The sequence below is a fragment of the Pungitius pungitius genome, chromosome 16, assembly GCF_949316345.1.
Source record: "Pungitius pungitius chromosome 16, fPunPun2.1, whole genome shotgun sequence".
NCBI lineage: Eukaryota > Metazoa > Chordata > Actinopteri > Perciformes > Gasterosteidae > Pungitius > Pungitius pungitius.
The window spans coordinates 16,235,747-16,261,891 of record NC_084915.1 but is presented as its reverse complement, the minus strand read 5'-3'; the positions used below and the strand labels follow the sequence as shown (position 1 = coordinate 16,261,891).

Sequence of the window (26,145 nt, the reverse complement as noted above, 5' to 3'; positions counted from 1 at the left end):
TAAATATATTCTCCCAAAACGAGTCTCTGTACGTTAGTCGACTCGAGTCGTTTTTGTGCGTCTCGAAAACGTATGTTTTTTTGTTTGAAAGCTGTTGCAAAGCTGCAGAATATCAGAGGTGTGTGACCAGATGGGGCGATGCTTGAAAAAAGGGAATATCGACTAGTCTCAAAGGGTTAAAAGTCCGTCAGGCTGCGCAGGGAAAAACACGACTCACATACCAAACGAGTGAGACGGAGGCCTGTGGTGATTCTCTAATACACAAAACAGAAACCCGAGACAGAGACACAGATGGACCCTGATTACCTAAAACATTAATGTCATTCATCACACTCAGAAAAACGACACTTCTGTATCTTTTTTTTTTTTTTTTTTTTTTTTTTTAACAGTGTGTTAACTATCTGTCGCTGTAGTGTGCGACAACACATTGTGTGCGTCTGCTGTGTGTCACACCTGGGCACGGTGGACGCCGCCTTCCTTTAAGCGGTGAGCCGAGAGGGGCTGCAGACACACAACCTGTTGTCGTATTTCTACGACAACGTGTTGTCGGCTATTTCTACTCCTCTTAGCATTTCATTTTACCCTCTTAACCCAACTTGGTCCTCATTGTTTGTAGAAAGGTGCTGTACAAACAAAAGCTTACACACACACACACACACACACACACACACACACACACACACACACACACACACACACACACACACACACACACACACACACACACACACACACACACGGTTCCTGCTGCAGCTCAGGAATGTGTTCATTTCCTCTTTGGTGTAAATGTTTACACACATTTTATTTTAAACACACTGAGAATAAAAGTCCTGGAGGGAAGGAATGTGTGTGTGTGTGTGTGTGTGTGTGTGTGTCAACACGAGCACATTTCGTGTTTACCTTTGAGCAAATCACGACTTCTGTCATCTTAGTATTTGGGTTTGTTGCCCCCCTCCCACACAAAGTGCAGAGTGCATCCTCAGCTCTTCATTTTGAACAGAGCTCTGCTTCCATCTTGTGTCCATTCTCAGAACTCTTTTTTTTATTATTATTCCAACAATAAACTATGACTCCTTTTTAAACTACATTTTGATATTACCACATCACTCTCCTCATGTGTTCTAATCAAAGTCGTTGCCTGTAACCAAATAGTTTAAACAAATGAAGTGACAATTTGTTGACAGCCACGCAGGAGCAGAATGACACCGACAGACCCTCGTTCAGGTGTTAACGGATTACTTTTATTATAAATATACAGTGTTGAAATGGAATGGTACCTGATACTGCCAGCCGTTCACCGCTTACAGAGACTAGGATATCGGAAGCGGAGTTTTCTCGCTGCTCTTCTGCGATTCCTCAAGTCGCACAAACGCAAGAACACAAGAGTGTGGATGGAGGCCTCGGCAGACCGGCGCTGCACCGCAGAGGGTCCGCCCCCCCCCCCCGACGGGGAGGAGGAAACATGTCGGCCACGTTTAAAAAGAAGAAAAAAAGATCATCTTTTGTTTGGAGGGAAAGAAATAACAAAAAAAATAAATGACAGTAAAGGCTGTCGTGTGATTCAAAATGAGATCACTTGAAGATGTGGTGGAAACATTCGATGTGGAAAGGTGCCACCTGCAGCGTGTCTAACATCCACATGTAATGGATCACTTCCCTAAAAGAATGACGCCATCATGTAGATTCCTCCGTCACTCTTTACACAAAAGGCGTCTAATTCGCTGGTTTGGAGTGTTTGAACCGGCTGGCTTTCATCATCTTTACAGTAATAATCATTTTTACAGAAACACTTCTTAAAATGTTTGTTAAAGAAAATAATCGGTTACATTCTATGAGAAATAGAATAAAGTCCATTCACGGATGTTAAAATGTCACATGTGGCCCCTTTAATTTGATCATTTATCTTCGTGACGGTCGCTCACCGGATGCGTCACATGACCGGATGAGTCACATGACTGGCCGGGTCCAGTTCATTGGCTGACAAATCCCACCACCAACTATCAGGCACTTTGTTGTTTGTTTGTTTTTTATAGTTTTTTTTTTTTTTTTTAAGTAGCGCCGCTCGAGACCGATGCCGACGCAGTATGCAAAAACACTGGATATAACAAACTGTTTGAACATGCATAACAAAATGTAAACAATTCAAATCGTTAACTTTACCGAAGGAAAAAGGAGAAAAGAAACCTTTACAAACTTAAAAGCCAAAGAGGAAAAACTATGGGACTAGAAGAATGACACACAGGTGTTGGAGGCCTGTCTTAAACATAAAAAATGACAAACATGAGAGGGGGGGGGGGCGGGTTCAGGAGAGTCTGTCTGCAAACTGGGAGTTTGTCTGAAGGAAATAAGTTCAAAGGTCACACTGAACGGTGCCCGGGGGCCACTTTGTCACAAACACATCATACCTGTTGCACTCGGTAATTTGCACACAGAAAGGATTTAAATGGAGTATTTGGTTGAAAAAAAAAAAAAGTGTTCATACAACTACTGTGGGAGAAAGCTTTGTGGTTTCATAGCTGGGGCGTCTCCCCCAATGATCTCGGTCCAAAAAACAAAAACCACCAAGAACTTCTCCTGACCTCTTTTTTTTTTATATATATATATATATGCGGGAAACTTTCCGTTGGCCTATTAAGTGTTTTATCATCTTTATTTCTGCAAAATCGTCCCCCATGTGACGACTACTACCGAATACGCAAAGGACACTTCATTAAACAGGGGGGGCTGCATTAAACAGTGTGCTTATTGTAAGCTACAAACGTTAGCATGCCCGGCTAACTGGCCTACTACTGCACACACACACAAGAGCCCTGTGGCACAAACCCCGCTGGTGGCACATTACTGCCACCCAGTGGCAGAGTGTGGCAGCGCGGGGCGGAATCGAACAGGTGACCAAACGGTTTCCCTTAAAAGACACACGGAGGCCCCGTCATCTTAATATTAGGAGCAGGAGGTAGACCCAAAATATATAAGACTCGATGTGAGCTGGATCGATCCGGATTCCTCTTGTTACTTATTAAAATGACGACCAACAACATGCTGAGACATTATTGACAGCTCTCCCCTTTGCTACAGGAGGTGTGGGGATCCCTGGTGGAGTTTCATGTGCTTTGGTGCCTCTGCAGCGACAATCTACCAAGTACACATGTCTTTATAAATCTGAATAAAACTGCAAATATTTCCATTACAAGGAATTCATTGAGTTCTTTAAAATATTTTTTTTTTCTTAAAACTCAAAACACAAATAAACCGGTGAGAAATATTTGAACTGGTTGCAGAAGCAGGAAAAAGGCATTTTGAGACAAGTCAAGACTCGCTGAGATGAAAAGAATCTGCAGCTTTAACCGTTAAAAAAAAAAAGAACGACAACAACAACACGGCTACACAGCTGACAAGAAACAGCACCAGTTAATTTTGGTGTCGTAGTTGATTCCACTAGTGAAATAATACAAAAAAAAAAAAAAAAAAAAAAAAACCTTGGCAGAGAAATCAAGTAAAAACATGGCAAACATAGATATGGAGAAGCGAATGAAGCGCGTGGGTACAGCAGGTGTGCAAATCCAAAACCAACAGAGGCGAGTGGGAGGAGGCTGTTAAAGGGATACCTTGATGGCGTCTGCGTTCTGCGTTGGCACTTTAGATGAAGACGAGGAGGAAGCCGGCTGGGTTCGCCTAGTTCTTTGGTGAATGCTTGCGGTTTGACTTTCTAAACACGTATGTGGATGTATTCATGTGGATGCAGCAGGTCGTTTGCATTCTAGCGTAGCGTAGCTTAGCCTAGCTTAGCATAAAGAGCGGATAAAGCCCGGCTCGGCACAACAAAACACACCAAAATCAGATTTAAATGTTTCCACCGTATTTTGATCTTTTTAATCTGGTTTAAAGCTATTCGTGGTTATTTCTCTCTGACTATTTCTTTTTAGGCACTTTCGTCCCTGAAGAGATCAAAGTACGGTGGTAAGTGTTGACTGAGTCTCTCAGGATTTGAGAAAAAATAATTGTAAATTTTTGAAAAAGAAAAAAAAAAAACGTGAGGTAGTCTGAATGTTTGATCTCCCTGTGCGGATTTCTGATGGGGTGAACAGGGCGGTAGTGATGGAGAAGCGGTAGCGATGGAGAAGGGGTAGCGATGGAGAAGGGGTAGCGATGGAGAAGGGGTAGCGATGGAGAAGCGGTAGCGATGGAGAAGGGGTAGCGGTAGCGACGGAGAAGCGGTAGCGACGGAGAAGCGGTAGCGACGGAGAAGCGGTAGCTACAGAGAAGCGGTAGCGACGGAGAAGCGGTAGCGACGGAGAAGCGGTAGCGACGGAGAAGCGGTAGCGACGGAGAAGCGGTAGCGATGGAGGCGGCCTGAACAGCAGGGCTGGGCATCGAACCGTTGTCTTCGGGAAAGACTTCTATTGTTTTTCTACCAGTTTAATTAAGACGAGTACAGCTGCTAGTATTAAGACGACAGTTAAACATTTCGATGACTTTGGCTTCTTTTGTTAAAAGTTGTTGTCTCATCTCTTACAAGAAGTAGAATCTCAGGTGAGCTTTGGAGACCTACTGAGGATGAAGGGAAACCCAACAGGTGCCACATCAAGGTATCTCTTCAACCCAATGGATTAGAAGCCGGCGGTGAAACATGTCGCCGGCCATTTAAGGCACATACGTGTAAGTTTATATAATTTCATCTAACGAGCAGGACTACAGAAAAGCTTCACTTAACGAGCTATGATGTGAAGACTGAGAAGCGATTTAGAAAATAACCATTTCTCTACAGACGTACAATTTAAAAACTAGTCAAACTACAGTACACTCTATATGCTAATTTATGAAGTCTTGATGCATAGCATCACGCATAGATAGAATAGATGTTCATTTTAAGTAATATGGATCCCATTCAATATTCCAGCAAAACATCGACTGGTGGAGTTAATAGTGTTATGGAGGGTTATGGCAGTGTTTGTTTAAGAGTCACAGTCTCACTCCTCCTGTTTCTTTTTTACCTTAAAGAGACAGAAAGGAAACAGAAGAAAAAAAAAAAGACACCAATGTGTGATTGTCATGAGCCTCGCTGTTGTCGCTCCTCCGCAAAGTTCAATCAACGACGTGAAAAAAAACGGAGAGCAAGGAGACAAAAGATGGGGGACAAAGAGACGTTTTGGGTTCAAACGGTTCTCAAATCCCCCAATTTACCCTACGGTTGTCTGATCACAAAATGCTCACATCCGCGAGGGAAGAACGCTAAAAACAGTGCGTGTCAGCGCTGCAGGGCCCGGCTCTCTTCAGCTCAGCTGGACCGGGACCAGAGAGGTGGGCGGCGTCCTTCTCCTCCTGCAGTTTGTTGCTTCTCTCCGTTTCACGCCGCTCTATTTCCACCTCCTCCTTTGCTTCTTTCTTTAACGCCACGCCGCCCTCTGCGGTCTCCGTCTCGGTCCTCTGGGTTTCGGACTGAGGCGCCGCCGGTAGAAACCTCCCAAACCTCGTCCCGTTCAGATCGTCCTCGAATTTCACCTGGAAGGGTGGCAGCCCGAGCAGGAAGGCCCTGATCCGGCTCGGGGAGCTCAGGTCCGCGGGTTCCTCCTGGCTCTCCGTCTCGTTGTCCCGCTCTCCTCCCCCGTCACTCCCTCCGGAGCTGGACCGCCCCCCCGGGCCGAAGCCCTCGGCTTGCTCCGTGCAGCCGGTTCTGGGCCTCTTGGATGGCGGTTGATCTGCGCCGCCGCCGATCGCTGCCGAGCCGGTCTCCGTCCCCTCTGGGCCGGCCCTCTTTGCCGTTAAGCGTTTGCTGAGGTTGAGGGGCAACGCCTGCTCGGGGGGAGGGGTGATAGGGGAACAGGGGGGCTTGGTGCTCAGGTCCTGGGACAGGGCCTCGGACAGTCGCCGCGTGAAGGTCTGGAACTGAGACGAGCCCAGGCGAGTCCTCATCAGCTGGCACACCTGAACGCTGCAGTCCAGGTTCAAGGGCAGGACCCGGAGAGGGGGCAGAGGGGGCCGGTTCCTAGCGTCCCGAATGCCCCCTCTCTGGGCCGCCTCGTCCCCGTTGCACCCCGAGCAGTGGTTGTGCTGCAGGTGGAGCAGCGGCTGAAGCTGGTCCCCGCCGGGATGAGGCGTGTCCGGGCTTCCGCTTTTGGGCTGGAGTGTGTAGCCGGTCGGGTCCTGAGGCGTCGAGGCCGGGCTCTCCGGGCCCCTCTGCAGGCTGCCGCGGTTCCTTAAGACGTCCAGAGGACAGACCCCTTTGATGGGGCTGAAGCCCCCCAGGGACCCACCCACAAAGTGACGGGGCAGAGTGGAGAGGAGCACACCCGGTGCGGCGGCCGCGGGCTCCCCTCGGTCCGGCTTCAGCTCCTTCGGTTTGGGCAGGAAGGGGAGGAAGGGGGCGGACATGGGGGAGAGGTCGGGGGTGAGGGGCATGTTGGCAGGGAGGACGGCCTGGTGGACGGGCTGCGGGGACGGAGGAGACAGGAAGAACAAGGAGGTCACGGAGAGCGTTTGCTAATATTCATTCATCTGTAAGAGGCTTAAACATCCATCCAATAATGACGATAAACTGATGAATCTACATTAAAACAGCTTTGACGCCGTCGATTATTTGGCTTTGAGATACTTAGATTAATGAGATAATAGATTTGGGTTTGAGGAGTTACCCTGTGCGCGCTGCTGGCCGTCGGTGCTCCTTCCCTCCGGGCTGGAAGCAGAGGACTCTGCTGCGTGGACTCTCCTGCTGATGATGCTGCTGCTGATGATGATCCTGCTGCTTTGGCTTTGGCCTGCTGCTGAGCCACCAGCTTGGCCTGAGCGATCAGCGTGGCCTTGTTGCGCGTTCCCGGCGGCCGGCCTCGGCCTCTCTTCACCGCCGCGCCGCCAGCTGGGTTCACCATCTGCAAGGGGGGGGGGAAAGAGACCGAGATCAGTGCTCATGTACAGTGGCTTGAATGTCGTATCTGAACATGTCACTGGTCGCTGTGCGATGAAATTAAAAGAACTATATCTTCCTTTCTTTTTCTTGGCCATATTCACAACAGACCTTTTCCTTTCCGCTGAGTTCATGCAGCAAAATAAAATACCCACTAGGTATTGCAGAGGCAAGTCACATTAATCACAGTTGACGTAACAAATGATCGTACTGGGAAGGACAGCAGATATTTTGCCTGGAAATCCGGCGATGGCCATGACAACGTTGTTATTTTATTCAATCTGTTGTTGTGCAATTCATACTCAGACTGCCAAACTCAATGAGGTCTGCAGAGCACTTGGGACGGCGGAGAAATTCCAAGTCACTCATGAACATCATCTCCGCTGGCTGTTTTGAGTCATGGGTGAGCAAGTACCAACAAAATATACTCCTAATAAGGTTATTACGTCATTACTCCAAATTCTACTTAAGACGACAAAATCTTGAGAGAATTTTGTTCCTTTTTGTTTGACTTGAGATGAAGGGCCCAAGTTGGCAAACACAACATTCCTGAATGAAAGATGCACGGTGCATATTGGCAGCAAAATAAAACAGGAAAGTGGAGTTTGAATGAGTAGCTGACAGGATTAAAAGCTGTATAATCGGTCTGTCACTTACAGCAGCAGGGGGGGGCACCTTCTTGTCCTTGGATTTGAGTCCTGGTTTCCTGCCTCTCTGAAGTGGTTTCCTTCCTCGAATCCCTCGGGGCTTCAGAGGCGTCGGGGATTCAGGGATTTTGAATTCGGCTTCTCCTGCTTCTCCTGCTCCTCCTGCTCCGAGGTGCTCTTCGTAAGGAAGCATCAGCCTGAGACACACACACACAGTTGTAGGAGGCTCAGTGCTCGTACTTTAAAACACTTGGACCTTCCGTTTCAGCCCGAAAAAGGATTTGTTGATGTTCTCAGGATTCTTGCACGAGGGCTAAGTGTTTCTGTCGGGACCTTTCGTAGTGTCTCCGGGTGCAGGTAGCAGCACTGGTGCTGCCGGGGCATCCTCCCAGCTCGTTATAGACTATCTTCCAGAGACGGTCCAACGTCACCTACGACACACACGACAGAAGGCTTTAACTACCATCCACAGACCTGAAACATTCAACATGTGTAATCATGGCAACGGACGAGGAGCAGAATTAGTCTGCGTGGGTTGAACCAAAGTTATTTTTAATTGTTAATGTTGGTTGAAAATCCAGTTTGACTTGATTTTTTTGTGTTGAAACAGTTGCACCCATGACACGGTGTGTCATTAGGATTGTGGAGTACCAGGCTGAGCTCGGTACAATGAGCGATTGAACAGGCCTGTCTGCCTGTTTACATTGATGGGAAAGCTGGGTTTGTCGTGTGTTTATTCACTGGAGACTGCTGGGAAACGAAAAATATCAAGTTGAATGTTGGTTAATTAAAAAGTAGTAAGCAAGTAGTTTTGAATCAATCGTTTGACTATAAGCTGATGCAGACTTTTAACCCAAACATTTTTGTAGTTTTGAGGTACAGTTTGTTCAGAGTTTGATGTATAAGAAATCGTGAGGCTTAACCAGAAGTGAATTAGCTTAGCATAAAGTCTGGAAACGGGGAGGAACAGCTATCGCGTCCAAAGGCAGCACAACACACAAACAAACCACTGTTAAGTTCACTCATTATCACTATATATATATATATAATGTGAAATTGCTCGAGGGGACTCACCCTTTTGTAGCCACCAAGCCGCTTGACCACAGAGTACATGAGGAAGAGGTCAACTAAGGAGAGAGAAGGCGGACATGTTTGAACTGGAAATTGATATGCAAAAATGAAACGGATAAAACGGCGGATAAAAGTTGGAATAAAAATAAAACCGTTCCATTTGCCTAAACAAATGTGTTCGGATGAACCCTGCAAGGTAATCTAAAAAGGAGCATGATTTTATTCTTCCCCCTTGTAAAGATACAGATGAAAAATAACTCTCCTGTCTTTATATAATTAAGGTTTGACTGCGGCATAAATATGATGAAACATTCAAGATCGAATTAAATGTTAATAATCTGCGTGGGTAAAATAAAAGGAGAGCAGAAGGAGAACTTCACATACGGTTTTCAGCTGCCATATATTTACATTATGAAACACTCTTTTGGCAGCTCTAGGAGTAAAAGTTTTAGATGCAGTTTATTTCAACATAATCTACATTTAAGATCTCTGAATTAAAATTTAATTGAACATGAAAAGTATAATATAGATAAATATAAACATAAGATTTATAATTAGACCTTAAATTTATTGTTATCATTCTGCATAATGTATTTTTGTAATGTTATCAGCTTACTTAAACAATTTGACTAAAGAGAAGATAGAAGATACAAATGTGAATCAAATATTTCTTCTTTAAGGAGAGGAGAGAATATTTAGGTTAAAATACCTATAAATATTCCTATAACTTAAAAATCATTCAAAAAATAAATAACTAAACTAAGAAAGGTTCAATGGAAGTAGTTTTAAAAACTGAGGTGTATCATTTTAAAGAAGCTCTTCTGAGGGCAAACAGGCATCAGACCCCGAGCAGCAAAGTGCGATCGTGGAGCCGGCCGAGCAGGAATGACGAGCATTCTGACGCAGTCCCCCTTTTAATCAGCTGTCGTTTCTAAGGTTTGTTCCTGGATATCACCAGATTGTCAAGAGAGATCTCATATACCTCTTGAGAAAAATTTCTAATCTCAACAGTTCAAATTGTGGTTGTGTTTTCCCTACCATTGAATAGGCATTTCTTAAATTTCAAGAGCACCTTTCCAAAAGAGAAAGAAAGAGATACAGAAGGAAAGTAAGAACAGAAACGGAACAAAAGAAAAAGAACATAAATATAGTAAAGAAAGAAAGGACAGAGGAAGGGAAACAGATCAGAGACGGGTACGAACTAAAAAGGAAGAAAAACTAAAAGAAAGGTCAGGGGAAAAAAAGCATACAGATAAGGGAGAAAGACTAAAGAAGGAATGAGAGACTCACTCTTCTTGAAGCCGAGGTTGGGGACTTTGTTGATGGGCGAGCCGAGGCGCTCCATGAAGGCGAAGAGCTGGTCCAGGAACAGCTGCTCTTCGGGGTCGGGGAGCCAGCTGCCCTCACAGCCAACCTCCACACTGCCCATCACGTTTTCCTGGGGGGGGGGGGGCAGTTTGCTCGTTAGCACTAACCAAACATTATCGGTTGCAATTTCTAACCTCGGCGTCTAAAAACTTGGTAACAAACCTTCATCCTGTCAATCCAGGACTCCGATTGACTGGAGTTGGAGTCTTTGCCGTCCCGGCCTCTCCTCTTGCGAGGTCGCCCTCGAAGACTGAGAGACGGACATCCTGCAGGAAAAAAAAAAAAAAAAAAACATAGTTGAAAAAAGAGAAGAAGAAAAAAAGCAGCTGCACCTTTCATCATTTTATGATGCAAGATGATTAAAAGGTATTTCACTTAAAAGCACTCACTGAACTGCCAGGAGAAGCTGGAGCTCTCCAGCGTTGGGTGGTTGAAGGTGTCCCTGCAGTACATCAGCCGGGTGTGGGGCAGCGCCTTCACGCCCCCCAGGGCCAGCAGGTGGGGGTCCTGCAGCACCGGGCCCCTGGCTCCGTGCTGGATGCGTCTCTGCAGGGAGCGGAAGCGGCAGTACTGCGGGTAGCTGAGCACCCGGATGCCCTGGCGCTTCGCCGGGTCGCCTGAGAGGAGGGGACACGAGGCGCGTGAAACAAGCGCACTTCTGTTGATGCATTCGGCATCCAGCACCACTGAGACGCTCAGAGTTGCACTTTCTTAGTGTTTTTTCTGGTCAACTTTGATTAATAACAATAAATAGACTTTACTGTACATCACACCTGAACTTTAAATTTTAACTAAAGCTGCTAGCACACGTCAGGGTGCGCTTGATTCGTGGGCTCTCGGGTTCTTACTCTCGGGTTTGTCTCCGAGGCGCTCGCTGCTGCCGTCGGTGCCGCAGGGCGCCGGCTTCATGCCGCTGCTCCAAGCCGCCGACTCTGCACCCGCCCACCGCACCAGGTCCTCCACCCGCACCACCATCTTCCTGGACACCGCAAGAACCTCATCCTAAAAAACACACCATAAGAGGATTATTCCACCGTTTGACTTCCCTTCAGGGTGAGCGGTTGTGGTTTTGTTTTCTTGAGATGTTGGAAAAGCTCTCAACTAACACATTAAAAAAAGATGAAGATTGAAGAGTATTAATGAAAGAGTATCATGCATTAAAGATGAAAACAGTGACTAAGTGAAATTATACATGTATTAATAATTAAAGGCTACACCACTCTAATCCCTTGTTGGCCTTGTGGGAAGTAGTCTTCTTCTGGTGTATAGTGTGATTTTAGATGACATTAAAAGATTTGATACTTATGTGTGATTACGTTAAGCATTCCCCTAAGGACCGTAATTGTGATTTTAGATGTTATACAATTAAGATTGATACATTTTTCTCATTTGTCACTTGAGAAATAAAAGATTTGGATATCAGTCATTGCGTATTGTCGAGAACACGTTTTGAAACGAGTTCTTATCATCCCGATCAACGAGCACGAGGAAAGAGAAACAGGCCAGAACACAAACAATGAGGCCCGGGAACAATGGACCGGCTTTAAACTTGAGCAAGAAAAGTAAATCTGGTTTTGGCTCTTTTGGAAAAGACAATTACGACTCATAAGTCTTTATTGCTTCGCTGGCAAAGTCTTGACATTTACGTGAGAGCCTAAAAAAAACCTGTAGAGTGAGTGAGGCGAAAGAAGGATTTAGCATAAAAAGTAAACAGCTCTCTGGCTGGACACAGAAAATGAGCTTAAACTAAACCGTCCACTTTCCAGCATTAAAAAAAATAAATGATTTAACTGACATATCACAGCTGACAAAACAAATGTTGAAATATTAGAGCACTTTTTGACAACTTAAAGTATGATTTATGACTACAGGATAAAAGCCACTCTTCTACATAAGATAAATATACATTTCATTTTTACATTTTCTTTCTCTCAAGTGTATTTGTATAAGTCAGTTTAAGTCCGTTTTTTTATGTGTTGTATTGCTATACGAGTACCTATTGCACCACTGCATGTGATGCAGCACTTAAAAATAAAAGAGGAAGTTTATGAGACAGAAATGCCTGTTGGACTATTTACTCATCTGTGAATAATTGGCCGCTGTTTATCTCGTCTCTTTCCCCTCGGCATTCTGCGTCTTTGTTTGCGTCAAGTGAAATGTGAGCGCAAGTAGGACCCAAACAAGGAATGAGTGAGGAATGTTTACCAAGGAACTAGCAGTTAAACAATCAAACTAAATGTGTCCTTATTTACTTAACACAGAGGTCGCTATAATAAAGTTACTGGTTGAGGATCATTGATGAATCACTTTAGTGTTGCAGCTGGTAAAAGGTTTAGGTTTTGTTTTAATTACTATATATATATAGCCCTAGGTAAATGATGTATAATAACATATCATAATGTGTCGGTTATATATATTTTTTTTCCCCACTAAGAAGTAATGGTGTAGCAGAATATGGAAAAAGAGGCACTTCCTCTGTTTACCACGTGAATCTGGTTGGAGGAGTTAAAATGTCATTTTACATAACTCATTCCATCTTCTCCTTTGTTTAGATAATATTGGCACAATACAAACACATTGCCGCTCATTTACATCTGGTCTCCACAGCGGAGCTGCAGCAGCCGGCCGCGCCTCCCGGACCCCCCCCCCCCCCCCCCAAAAAAAACCCCCCCAACCTCCTCCGTGCCGGATGTGAGCTCATTAACATGTTAAAAGTCTTTGCATGAAGTGGCTCCGCGGGAGCCATGAATAAACATTTTTCCGCGTTAACTCCGAGGCTACGTCAGCGGGGCCGTGTTTTGGTTTTGAAAGGCATTTCTTTTGTTGGGTTCACGCCCCCCTCGCCACACTACTCCGGGGTGAGAAGACTCCACCGACGCCGCGCTGCTGTGGAAACTAACGGGTGGTGTCACAGAGTGGAAGTTTATGGAGAGAAGACAAAAAGATACAAAAAGGAAGTCTGTTACCTTCATAAAAGGCCTTAACACCTTAATTAACTCTTAATATAAAATAAACTGTGCTATGATTCCTTTGAAAAGAATCATTTTTAAAATCAATCAAGAGGCCTCAACAGTAGAAATATCAAAGTTATACATTAGTAGTACATCTCTTGACTTTCCATTTTACCCAGTGTGTTTAAACGCAGTTTACTGGTTTGGGTTTCATTCATGAAAGGCAGATCATTAAATAATATCCGACCACACAGAGCTGTAAACGAATGTTTGTTCTTCATTGCTCATGAAAAAAGGGAAAGACCCATCTTTTAAGTTACAAGAAACCTTTCACTAAACTTGTTCAGGTCCCTCGCCAAAGGCGTTTACATAAAAAGAAAAGGAAGCAGGGCTCCTGTGACAAGATTATGAATAGATGCTCTCGCGGCATTCCCCAGGTTATATTTGGGAGACGTTCACTCCCGTTAAGACACCACAGGAATTGCAGAAGGACATCACGTCTTATTGGTCTTGCTTCATATTGTACAAGTGCTCATATATCAGGTACTTTAGTTAATACTAATCCTCTGGTTTTAGTGGTGAACAGTATAACGAGTCAAGTACTTTATAGTTATATATATTTACTTTCTCCATTTGATGAAGGGAAATTCACAACCAGCACAAGGTTTTTCTTATTTAGTAAACCCATGTTGATATCAACCGGATGGAGAAAATAAAAGTAAAAAGAGTCAGTCTCCCAGGAGCTTATTATTTCCCAAGTATATCCTGTGGACAATATGGCCTTACATAGAAGTTTATATTTGTGTTTAATTTATTTTCAACTCTACTAAAAATATACCAAAGAGTGTGTAACAAAAATATAAACAGGGCACTACAGAATTATTTATACTAATAAATGAAGAAAAAAAAAAAACATGCAACGAAAATACGCTCACACATAGGGACAAGCATTTGGAGCGAGCAAGGCGCCCATTGACCTTTGACCCACCTCTCCGTGCTCCCTGGTCCGCCCCGTCGGCGTGTCCTCAGGCAGGAAGTAGAGTCGGGCGCTGGCCAGCAGGTGGCGTCGTGCCTGGTCCTCCCACAGTAAGGTCACCTGCACACAAGGAGGAAGAAGAAGAAGAAGAACACAATGACGTTTAGACTTGGTGGAGTAATCTAACAGCACGTTCTGTCATTTTAAAATGAGTTTAACTAAAAAAAAAAAAAAAGAATGCATAGTCCTTAGTTCTAATGATCCTAAAGCCTTCAGGCTGATTTCACTCAAAAAATGCAAAGTAGTCAAACCAGCCGGTTGAACTTGTTTGACGTCATTTCTCAAAAAAGAAGACTTAACACGTTTGTTTTTAGTTATCTAAACTCTAGTAGTTAATCTATATAACTGTTAAAACTGGGAAAAACTTGTGTACTTTACCATTTGAGATACCCAGAGGTATCCTCAGCCAGTATTATAGTACATGCTTGTCTTTTATTTGAATATGTTGTAACCTTGAACAAGATGTCAGAGGCAAGGCTGGAGAAGTCAGGGAGGCCGATACGCACAGTTTGACCTTCACTGCTTTAAGAAATAAAAGATAAAACCAGACTGAGAGTCTGAAGCTCCAATAAATAAATATACTGTTGTGGCGTAAGTGGAGACCAGGATGCAGAGATGAGGAAACTCCTTCTGAAGGAAAATGAAGGGGATTTGGTCCCACTGGGCTAATGGGTCGAGGGTTAAAGACGTCATTATGTGAACCGAAGTGGAACAGATCATGTGCAAATTTTGGGGTCAAATGTGATTCTTGGTTGGATCATAAGGAGACCTTTCAGAAAGGGTTTACTGTAACTTTCTAATTCAGGGACTTGAAACAAACTTTTTGAAATGGTTTCCAAGGTCAGAGCAGCCAACGTCAATACTATACTCCCATTAATGTGTTCATTCGGTATTAATATTAGGCTGTTAAGTTTGGGTTCATCAGTGTCTAACGAATGATATCAAGTTGCATTGTGGAAACTGTAGTATTTTCAATCTGAGCACCACTCAAGGGGCCATCTTGTAAATCTCACCTCTGCGATGCATTCGGGGTCCTGCGGCCCACAGCGGATGAGGTAAAACTCCCCGAGCTTCCACACCTTGGCGGGCCCATCGGGTTGGGCTCTGCTGCTCACGGCCTTATAGAAGGCGTAGCTGCCTCGCTGGCAGGAGGGGGCACCCAACCACTGACGGAGAAGACAAGACGGCACTGATGAGGAGGCGCTAATGGCCGGTGTGGCGTTTTCACAGTTTTTAGTTGTGGCAAATGCATGTCGATCATGGGACTGAATGGCAGTGATCGTTGGGGAGAGGAGAGAGAGAGCGAGAAAAGAGTGCAAAGGATTGTGGGTCGGATTCAAAACTATCGACCATGATACAGCTTTTTCAAAAGTTCTACATTTCCATGCATTACACGGGAAGGACAACAGGGACCAACTCTATAAAATCAAAGTTTAACCACATGTGTGCTACACGGACTACACTGTGTTTTCCTTACTTGTTCCAAGTTGTGTTCAAGCCAAAGATTCTGCATAAAACCACTCCGGCACCAACACCTCTGCACAATAAAAGTTGCACAATCTTGCAGCGACGCAGTGGATTGACACGCTCACGCACACACACAGACACACTCACGCACACACAGCGGCTCAGAGGAGGATATTGTAAAACAGTCCATCAAAAAAACTGAGAGGAAATATTAAAACCTATTTGAGCTGAAGGTAGCAGAGACATATCTGCTACCCTTAAAGTGACTCAAATGCTGGTCAGATATGATTAAAGCTGAAGAATGTGAGGCAGCTTTTTAACCAAAATGTAGAAATGCCTGCTCACACAAAATGTCTCACCAATAATCCAAAAACATGCCTGAAAGATTAAACCTGTATGAACTTGTGCAATCTTAAATCATCGGTATGTCGCAATTCGTTTTCCAGATAACATCAGTTTAACTTTAACATAAAAAATGACTTCTAAAAGATAGATAACCTCCGGTTATCAGTAGGTAAACTACGACATGGTGTTAGCACTTTCTGTTAAACTTTCAGGGAATTAATTGAGCCTTCAGCCTTCACCCGGATGCACAGAATTGCGTCCACATCATTCCTAGAAAGCAGCCGATCATCAGCTGTAGTGAATCATTCAGTATCTGTAATGTAGTTTCTACTCACTGCTCAGGCATGCGGAATGTCACGAGACCCTTCATCTCAGTTTTCACCTCAACTTTAAGTTACGACTCGCCCTTGCATCAATTTCATTTACATGAATGGAAGAAGCTATACCATCACCTATGTGTAGAAAATATATACAAAGAATATCAACCAGACCTCAAAACTACACGCTTTCTGCTTTTGAAGCTGTTACTCTCATTTTAGAAATTGCAAAGAATAATCGGAGTGACACTGCACCTGTAAAAAGTCAGTTACACTTTGCTTAAATCATTCAAATATTACCACCTATCTTTGTCCTCGTTATCATGAATGGATCATATTCCTATTATGTTCGTCAGAAGGTGTGTAAAATGTGTGCGAATGAGAGCACATTATTCAGTGAATTAACCCTGCAGAAACAAAGCTTTCAGCAGAGTTGCAGATATAACAAACTAACCTCTTCCCGCGGTGGGTTTTCAAAGTAAAAGCCACCTTGGTAGAAGGCTTTTACTTTGAAACAGCTACAGGAAGTGTTTAATCAATCAGCACCAACTTTGTAAGACAGTCTGCTGCTCGGTGTGACGTGATGTTCAGATCTAAGCGGTTAGAAATACAATAAGCATTTGGTGTACATTGATGTTATTTAGGATTAATCTATGAGGTCCAAAATAAGGGCTGCATTTATCGATTATTGCCGGAATTATTTGATCCGGTGATCTTTTTTGTTGTTTGCATTGTGTCAATAAAACATCAGGAAATACTGAGAAATGGCCCCCACCAGTTCCAATAGTCCAAAATGACTTTTTTTCCTGATCAATTAATAAAGCATTCCAATCTTTTGTGTTTGGGCTTGATACATTACAACAATGACACATTATCACCAGTTTGATTTTCTTTTAGGATACTAATTGATTAAGATTGATTAATTGTCGGTTCAGATTGGCTACCTTTCCTCACCTTTGTTCTAAAGGTCTCCTTTAACTCAATTATAAAGCGCTTTCAGGATAATGAATTGATAAGATCTTTTAAATATATATATACACACAGATATAATCCTCATTAACTGATGTAAAAATGAAATGTAAGTACAATGTAAGCCCTAAAATGTACAAATATGTTAAAACTTTGCACTAAGAATTAAAATGGCAATATTCGAAAACAGGCTCATTTAGTATCGCTAGAATGTTAATAATCTAAAATACATTTTTCCAGCCGTGGTTCTTTGGGTGCAGTTTCCCCCTCCCCCCCCCCCCCCCCCTAAAACCACAGCCGTGCCATTTGGCCAACGTGAATGTCCCGGTGAGTTTGTCTTTGTTGGATGCACAGCTCGGAGCTTCCTGTGCGTTTTCCCTCTTTAGGAGCGGAGGAGCGCTCCATCCGCCTTACCTCCAGGGCAGATAATGCTCGTGGGCTCTTGAGCGGCGTGGGGCAATAAATCGAGCGCACCTCGGGTGGGTTCACAAGCCAATACTGCCTCTGTTGTTGCTGCTGCTGGCTGAAAAAAAAAAAACCTGTAGTTTTGATTTCACAGTTCTGTAAGAGGAAGTGTGAGGAGACCTGTGACACCCAAAGAGGGGAAAAACAGGCTTAAACATCAAAGTTAAGCACCTCATTAAAATAATGGAGGCAGTTTGTCTTGATTCCAAGCGTGTTTGGAGGGATGGCCGTACGATGGCGTGTCGTTGAACTGGCTGCGGTTGTTCCAGAGCTCTTTGGATGGATGGAGATGTGTGCGTCTCTCAGGGAGGACATGGAGCCGTTTTTATCCACATACCAGCAGGCCAACAGGCCGAAGCCACTGGAAACACTGCCCACTTGTTTCAACACTAATTGAGTAGATTTTTCACAAATGGTTCGATTTTCCACAAGTGCTTTTGTTTTCATATAAAATAGTACCATTACAAGATGAAATCAATAACAGAAATATAATATCCATGTGGTTTGCTTGTGTGTGTGTATATAAATATATATAGATATAAGCTATGTATTATAGCAGGTTAGGTTTCACTGAAATGTGTTATTCTCCAAATAAAAAATGGTCACAACTGAAGTTTCAATTCATGGAACTTTTCTTTAGGTCAAGGTTACAGTGTGATTTAGCGAAAACACGGCATTTGTTTTGGTATAAACATTTTGGTATAAAGGCCAAACCAGTGTTCATGATAGAATAGCTGCCATTTTCTTCTTGATTAGTCATGTGGTCATTTTATCGTTTTACTGTTTTAAAAACACATTGATGTGGAAAGTTTATCATAAAAGAACAAGCACAGCAAATGGTTTATGGAAACCAGAACATGTGGCATTTGTCTTTGAAAAAATAATTAAACCTATACATTTACATGCACATTAATTTTTTATTTTCCTTCAGATGAGGCGATGAAACGACTGTGAAGGAGTGGCCGGCGCTTGATGGAGTCAAAGTTTAGTAAACCCGAGTGAACATATTAACATATTACTACAAGATAAGACTGGCACAGATAAGACAGAGTCTGTCGGTTTCATTTGTTCAAACGGTTCCGGAATCGAATAAATGGTTGTTTTTTTTGTGGGACTATTTTCTGCTGCGGATTAAGACATTTGGTGGAGCTGGTAAAGTATTTAAGTCAGCAGAAAGTTGTGTGTGGAAATGACAATGAAGCCGTTACATTTAAGTGTTTCACCAAACGTATCCTCCAACAAAATATGAGGGATATCAGAAAATAAAACATTCCTGAGGCCTCCTTTCTTTGTGAAAGTTTCAAAATTTCTAGAACTTCCATTTCAGTTTGCCGTACTCGTTTACAGAGGCAACTGAAGCTTATTTTATGTATAAATTGATCACATAGTTGGGAAAATGTCTCATATCTTTCTGAACAACGAAGATATCCATCTTACTAAAAGTAAGATCTGCTTACAACAATCTAACCCATTTCAGAAGATGTTTTTCTTCATTATCCAAACAGTTGCAGGTTAGTTTTTTGTGTATTAAATATTTAAATGCTGCAGCTCTGGAGGTTAAATGGCTGATCAGTTCTACGTGTGTGGCACATTTTTCATATTAAGGAAATCAAATTAAAGCAGGCAGAGGTCACATTCCCCATATCTCCATGATATAAAAAGGCCTCGCTCTGTATAAGCTCCGGGTGTATCCGGTGTGCAGCTGCTTTTACTTCATAGACGGTTCATGAAATAAAAGCGCAAACTGCGTCTCCCCCCCCGGTGGCTTTTCAAAAGCAGCCTTTCAGGCGAGCTCTCCTGTCTGCTGCCTAAATGCAGAATCTTCTTAAATTCTCACTCCTGTGTTGATCATCCACAATCCCCACCCCGCCCAGCACACCCTCCCCCACCCAATACTCCTACCCCACCACAGGCAGAACCTCCTCCTCCCCCACCCGCTGGAGCTCTGCAGACCAGCTGCAGCAGGCCCAGGATCAATTTTTAGAAAGATACCGAATAAATGTCACAGCAGAAAATAATGTAAGCTCACAGAGACGATTATAACCCTGCGATATATTTTTAATGTTTGGGAAATGTCGCCACATGGCATAACGCGGTCAGGATGTTTGATGACGTCACTGCAGAGTATAACGGGCACTTTTAAAAAAAGGACCCGAGGGAAAAATGTACTAAAAAATAAACCAACAAACCACTTGATATTTGTATTTTAAATATGACAGACTACGACTGCAACAGACAAGGTCACCGCTGAAAGTCAAATTGACTCGACGTGCGGCTCTATGAACCCCAAAGAACCACAGGAGGATTAAATAAAGACAGATTACAAAGCAAGATTACAAGAAGGCAGCGTAAGAGGAAGTCGGAGGAAAATACTGCATGTGCCTACGGGAGCGTCATGGAGACACGGTATGAATTAAACAACAGTTGAATATTCACTGTAAACCGAGCAGTGCATCCCACGGGTACATTTGAAGTCCATGTAAAGATGAAACCAACGCGCACTTTAATGACATATGAGAAATTAAAGGAAATAGTCAAAGTAGCCCAGACACAATGGAAGGTTCTGTGAATGCAGCGTTGAGTCATGGGGGTATAAAAAGGTTTTTGTGTACAAATCACCAACATTAGGTCTGATCCAATCTCTTCCGAGTAGCCTAGATGCCGTCTCCAGATGCTATAAAAGCTATTCATGGAACATAATCAGAGCAAAACTCACTACCGACGCGTCCCAGGGAGGCACAGTTTTTTTTTCTCTGTATTTACTTGTTGAATGTTTTGTAATACATCCGTATGAATACAACCACGAAAATGCCAGATACAATTAGTGACAAACACTCATTTGAGTTCGGGACCTGTTGAATTGACCACCTGTGGGTCCTGCAGACATTACTGTGACTACATGGAGATACAAGTCTCCGCCGAGAGGACAGAGAGGAATGTTTTTGATGTCTCTGAGGATTTCGATGCTGGAGACGACACACAAACCGATGCAATCAAGTGAGACTAAACAGTATCATTTTAAGTTTAAAAATTGATTTAGGGAGGAATAACACAAATGAAAGTTAGACAATCAAAACCGAGCTCCGGAGAGTTTTATCCACTAAGGTGGAAGATATGCATTGAAGGGACGTTATCATGATATAGGCAGTTTATTACGATACAAGGGACAATATAATACTAGACAAAACAGAGTAATAGACATTATTACCCTCTAGATGAGTATTACAGGGTTACTTAACAGCCATTTGAGGGGAAAGAAGGAGACTGAATAACATCAAGAACCGTAAAACCTCCATTTAACTCCACAGGTAGAAGATTAGCCCATTTTTAAATTGAATGGATCATTTAATATCCAAAGATGGTGAACATATCGACTTTCTCATTTGATTAAGCCAGTGTTTTCATTCTTCACTTGGCTCATAATACGCTTTTAAAATCTCAAGTTGACATATTCAAATGTCCTTGTTTTGAATAATCAAAGCGTCCAAAACAGAAGAATATAGTATACCATCACAGAAGACAGAGGTAACTAGCAGGCGTCAATATTTGAGACCCTGGAACTAGATCATTTTGAGCCATTCAGCCGATTGACAAAAACCCATGCAGATGTTTCCTTTTCAACGACTCATTCATCGATATATTGAGGTGTAGTTATTAAGTTATTATGTGTACAAACATGAACAAGGGAGACAACGATTCAAATCCACAACGCAGCTCACATTTGACAAGCCGGTACCAGAGATTTCTGGCATTTTCCTCCCCCCAAAAATATATAAATAGATCACATTGTCGCCATTCTGTTAATCAACTAAACCATAAGTGCTTTGATCGCTAGTTATAGCACTGCTAAATATATATGATTATACATTCACACACACTATATAAAAAAGGTATGAAATCAGGAAGAGCGAGGCTAAACACAACCAAGTGAGATCAAAGAATAAACTTCCAAAGATTAGCTTTGCAGACAGTTTCAGCCCCAGAAAGAATATTAAACGTGTATTTAACTTAAATAACAGTGAGGCCATATGTATAAGTACTACCATCAAAGTAGCATAAACATACTATTATGTACGATAGGAGTGTTATATGAATATATCTTCTTCTTTTTTTTTTTTTGGTGGCCCTGGGGGAGGGCCAGCTGACACAGTGCTCCAGCCTAGTGGTGGAAAGAGGCAGGGAAATAAAAGCCACATAATATAAGCTGAGCTCTGAGAGGCAGCCCTCTGTCTAAAATGTGAATACACACACACACACACACACAGAAGAATTTAAGATGGAAACCCTTAATCTGCGCCCTGCATACGTCAGTTCTCGTGATATTTCTGTAATAATGCAGTGAGATTTTAACTGTTTTCACAACGGGAAGGAAGAGAAGGGAAGGGAGGGAGGGGGGGGGCTCTGACGAATATTATTAATAAAATGTCCCCTTCTTTAGTCAGTAAATATATAAATAGATAAAAAGCCAAAAACACAACAACACTGACCATCCTGTTTTTACAACAAGCTCACAAGTTCACCACAGCAAGAACACCATTTTTTTTAAACTCACAATACTGCAATTAATTGATATTCAAAAATAAAAAAAACTGAAATATTACTAAAATATACAACCACCGCTGGAATATCACGCCACACACGAAGGAGTCCTGTCAAAATAAACGACTTGGGGTTCGTTTTAATTCGACTAAAGCAGCACATTGCTGTGTCCTCTGGATGTTTCCTGGGTTTTCTTTTCTCTTTTTTTTTATTTTTTTTTTAGGGCAGCACTAATCTTCGCTATTTCAAGTCCACAAACGCCCCATTTCGCTCTTCGCTGACACAGAATATTAACATTCCTCCTTAAACTGCGGTAATTACACAGGAGACAAAATGTCGGGAGGGATTTGATAATAATATCAATATGCTTCCTATTACAACCAAACATTGCTGCTGCTCCACCTAGTCCTTGTCGAACCAAAAAAAAAAAAAATCTTTAATATCAACGTCGATGTGGACATTATTTTTTTTCTAGAAAATGTAAAATAAAAAATGTCGATGCAACGGCTCGCTGCTAGCTAGTTTTTGTAAAAAAAAAAAAAAAAAAAAAAAAAGGTGGACTAGCTTAAAAGTTTCCTGATATTTTCACGCAGGCAAACGGCCAGAAAATTAAGATTTTATTCAGCCTATGTGTCGTTAGTGTGAGTGGGGGTTGGTAACGTTTTAGGCAAGAGGAGAAGCGGAGACTGTCGACACGACACACAAAGAAATTAATCATTAACACGGAGAAAATATCAGAAATATTACACTGGAATTTAACGGCTGAGTCCCCGGTATAAAACGAGGCGACGGCTCGGTGTCACACACGGTGGTTTCCCCGCAAAAAATACAGATATCAACGGTTCATTTTCTACATCTGCGGGGAGGAAAAAAAAAGTTGAGCCTGGTTGAATAAAGTTGTAATTGCACTCGGGGCAAACTCTCGGTGCTCGGTTGATATGGGGAAAACAATCAATACGACACGGGGCAAACTAAATGAAATAAAACACGGAATCGGGAGGTAAATTCAAACCGACACACGGTTAAAATATTCCCCGCGGCGTCAGGTCACGAAACCCACCGGGCGTACGAGACAAAAAAATCGACATTTATTTGGAAATTATATCGGCTTTACCTGTATTGCATTGTGCTCCATTGCAGTCCTGCATTCCCTCTCTGAGGCCCCTCTCCGGTTACACCGCCGGGACGCGCCGTCACACAAACAAACGCACCAGAAGAGGGAGAAAAAAAGCCTGTTTCTTGTGTTATTTTTTTTGTTGAAATGGGACAGGATCTAGGTGTGGCCAAAGTTTGCCATGGAGTACATTACAACTTAATGTTAAAGTCACAGTGGAACGGCAGTTGAAGCATCTTTAGCAGCGTGACGTATTTCCGCGTGACGCGGCAGATGTGGGCGGGGTTTAGATGCGAAAGGAGGTTTAAATCAAATTCTTCAAAATATAATTTATTTGCAATAAAAGAGATCGCCATTTGACGTGTGGAATGCTTAGAGACAATGGAAACATGTTTGCCCTCTTGTAGGATTTTTTTTGGGTGGGAAATATTTCATATTTTTATCGACAGGCACATGAAATTAAAGTTGCATTCCTCATTGAGATGTAGTGGAGTAGAAGTCAGACGCATATGATAGAATCAAGTAAAATACACATTTTTACTTGATTTCAGTATGTTATCTAATAAAACGTAAGCCACACCACTGTTTATTTCATCTGTATAACTGGAAACTAGCAGGTAAAATGAACTGACTTAATAGAAGATGTCAAACAACAACAACATACAGATACAATAGGCAAATACTCACAGTTGAAAAGCTGAAACGATTTTTTTCCCCAACTCATTTTTCTTAAACCAAAATAAAACGTTTTCTGATTGAGTTAAGGACATTTTGAATTATCTATATACTTTTAAAGGCGTATTTTCCAACCGCTGTTAGCTCCGCCCATGACAGAGATTTACGATCACCGATTGGATGGTTCTTACCAAAAGGGCGCATGGTAGTTGTAGTTAACTTCTTCCCCTTAATTGCCATGTGGACAAGTTTCTACCTTTTTATCAAACAACCACACATTTTTTAGCAGCTGACAGTAAAGTGCACAATCTTACACAATATGCACTGTTTTAGCAAGAGCCCGAACCCATGCTCCATTGGATATGACAGATAAAGGTCATACATGTATAACAAATATTGCTATTATTATTGTTATTATCATCTGAGGGTTTTTCAGACAGACATCAGCCTATATAATTTGCAGTCTTGTAGCTGTTGAATTTACATACAGTTATTGTTAAAAGATTATTATTTTCCAGTAGTAGAAGTCCCAGTGGTAATATGAAGCATGAACATTCACAAACATTCATAATCAGACCTATAATTGGGACAACAAATAGCTTATGTGCATCAAAGGATCAGGCTGTGATGTATGCTATGGACAGTTTTTTAATATGTGAGAAGTTTATGATGAAGTGTATCTTTAGTGGAACCACTGAGTCATATGAATCAGTCATATCATTATTGCATTAATATATTGAACATTTATTTTCTGTTGAACTGCTCAGATGTTAAAAATGTATTAAGAAATACAGCTTGAGGTCGCAAGCAGCCATAAATGTATATTAACGGATCACAAGGTAAAAACAAATTCTTTGGTGTCCCTCTTTCAGCTTTGTTGTATTAGAAGATAAAACTGATTACAAACTAAATCTTACAATCCATTGTTCTTTTTCACAAAAAATAAACATGCACATTACATGTTATACATCTAAATATATAGTTAACAGCAAAGGGGAAGGAATCTTTGACACAGACCAGCAGTGCTCCCCTGCTACCATTAGTTCGTGCTAAGCTAACCGCATCCTGGACACAATGATTTTGGTCCGGAAAAAAAAAGCAGATCTTAAAACCGTATTATTTAAATATAATGCTAAAGATGGACCACCGCTCCCCCGCCGTGTGTGTTGTTCGCGTTGGTTTGTGCACGTTGGATCCGACTGGACGGCTCAGGGCCGCTGCGCTCTCGCTCACAGCGCCCATCCTCCGGTTCCCCCCCCTGGGGGGGAAACATTTTTTTTCTCGCTCAGACAAACAGTTCGGCGCCTTTCAGCAACCAGCTGCAGGCGCGGCTGTGGCCATGTTGAGAGCCTTCAAGAGGCAATGGAAAGGCTACGAAATCTCCCACGTTGAGCACCTTTACACTTGAACTAATGTTACCGATGGTGGAGGTGGAGCTCCTTCACACGTTCTGTCTGCATGGCATCTCAAAAGACTCACTTGTTGATTTTCTTTAAACGGTTGAGATATCAGGATTCTATCCCACCCCCCTACACCACAGGATGAAAATGACATAAATGAAAGAAATCACATCATCACGGACAAACGTGATCGCACTCTCAGGACTCATGTGGGCCTTTCCTGGTGTGAGCATGCTTATAAACTGCGATTGCCAGTTTGCTCCAGTAGGGGGAGGAAGCACGTGTCCGTTTACCGCCTCACCCCCCCCCCCCCCTCCCCCTCCCCCTCCCTCCTCCCTCTTTCTTCCATGAGGCTGCAGCATTATGTTCATGTCGTGGCAGGCCTCAGATAAATCAGGCTTTGTGCTGACGCAAATGAGGCTGTAACTATTGAATGTCGTGTTCACTCTGCTCGGCTTTGTTTTAGAGATTGAATTGGCTTGTGACTGGTTTTAATCTGAAGGTCAACACAAAAAAACAAAAAAAAAGGAGTGAGCTGTTATTAAAGTTGATTTCAGGCCTGTAAATAAACTGTGAGTTACAACATGTGTAGTTAACACAATGAGGCCCAGTTTCTGGCTGGATTATCAGTGGTGGAGGAAGTATTGAGTACATTTACATAAAGTAGCATAACATGTAAATACCACAGGATATGGTTGTAAGACTTAAGTACGGAACTTGTGTAAACATACTTAGTTATCTTCCATCCACTCCACTTTCTGGGGGAAGTTTACTACTATTAAGTATAAGATATGTTTTTGGATCAATTTAGTGCATGTTGCACATTCATTTAAATGCTGTTTGCTTGTTTGAGCTCCAGAAACGCATCATTTGTAATACTGCC

The 26,145-nt window shown here is 42.6% G+C and overlaps 1 protein-coding gene across 1 annotated transcript; it reads right to left on the bottom strand.

Annotated features, from left to right (window-relative positions):
• Positions 1-1,219: 1,219 nt before the first annotated feature.
• Positions 1,220-23,428, bottom strand: zgc:77151 (uncharacterized protein LOC337153 homolog). The gene is made up of 12 exons (XM_037467912.2): positions 23,188-23,428; positions 14,985-15,137; positions 13,924-14,031; positions 10,833-10,986; positions 10,374-10,601; positions 10,147-10,250; positions 9,907-10,054; positions 8,620-8,672; positions 7,879-7,976; positions 7,556-7,742; positions 6,630-6,863; positions 1,220-6,426 (listed from the first exon to the last, which is right to left on the bottom strand). The coding sequence occupies exons 1-12, from the start codon at positions 23,206-23,208 to the stop codon at positions 5,230-5,232; spliced, it is 2,685 nt and encodes an 894-aa protein (XP_037323809.2). The 5' UTR covers positions 23,209-23,428; the 3' UTR covers positions 1,220-5,229.
• Positions 23,429-26,145: the final 2,717 nt, after the last annotated feature.

What these genes read in the sequence shown, in the direction of transcription:
- zgc:77151 (XM_037467912.2), bottom strand. Translation starts at nt 23,208, where the DNA reads ATGGAGCACAATGCAATACAG. An exon ending in ACCCGGAGACACTACGAAAG is followed by an intron (nt 7,743 to 7,878) that starts GTCCCGACAGAA and finishes TGTGTGTCTCAG; the next exon opens with GCTGATGCTTCCTTACGAAG. An exon ending in AGGTGCCCCCCCCTGCTGCT is followed by an intron (nt 6,864 to 7,555) that starts GTAAGTGACAGA and finishes CCCCCCTTGCAG; the next exon opens with ATGGTGAACCCAGCTGGCGG.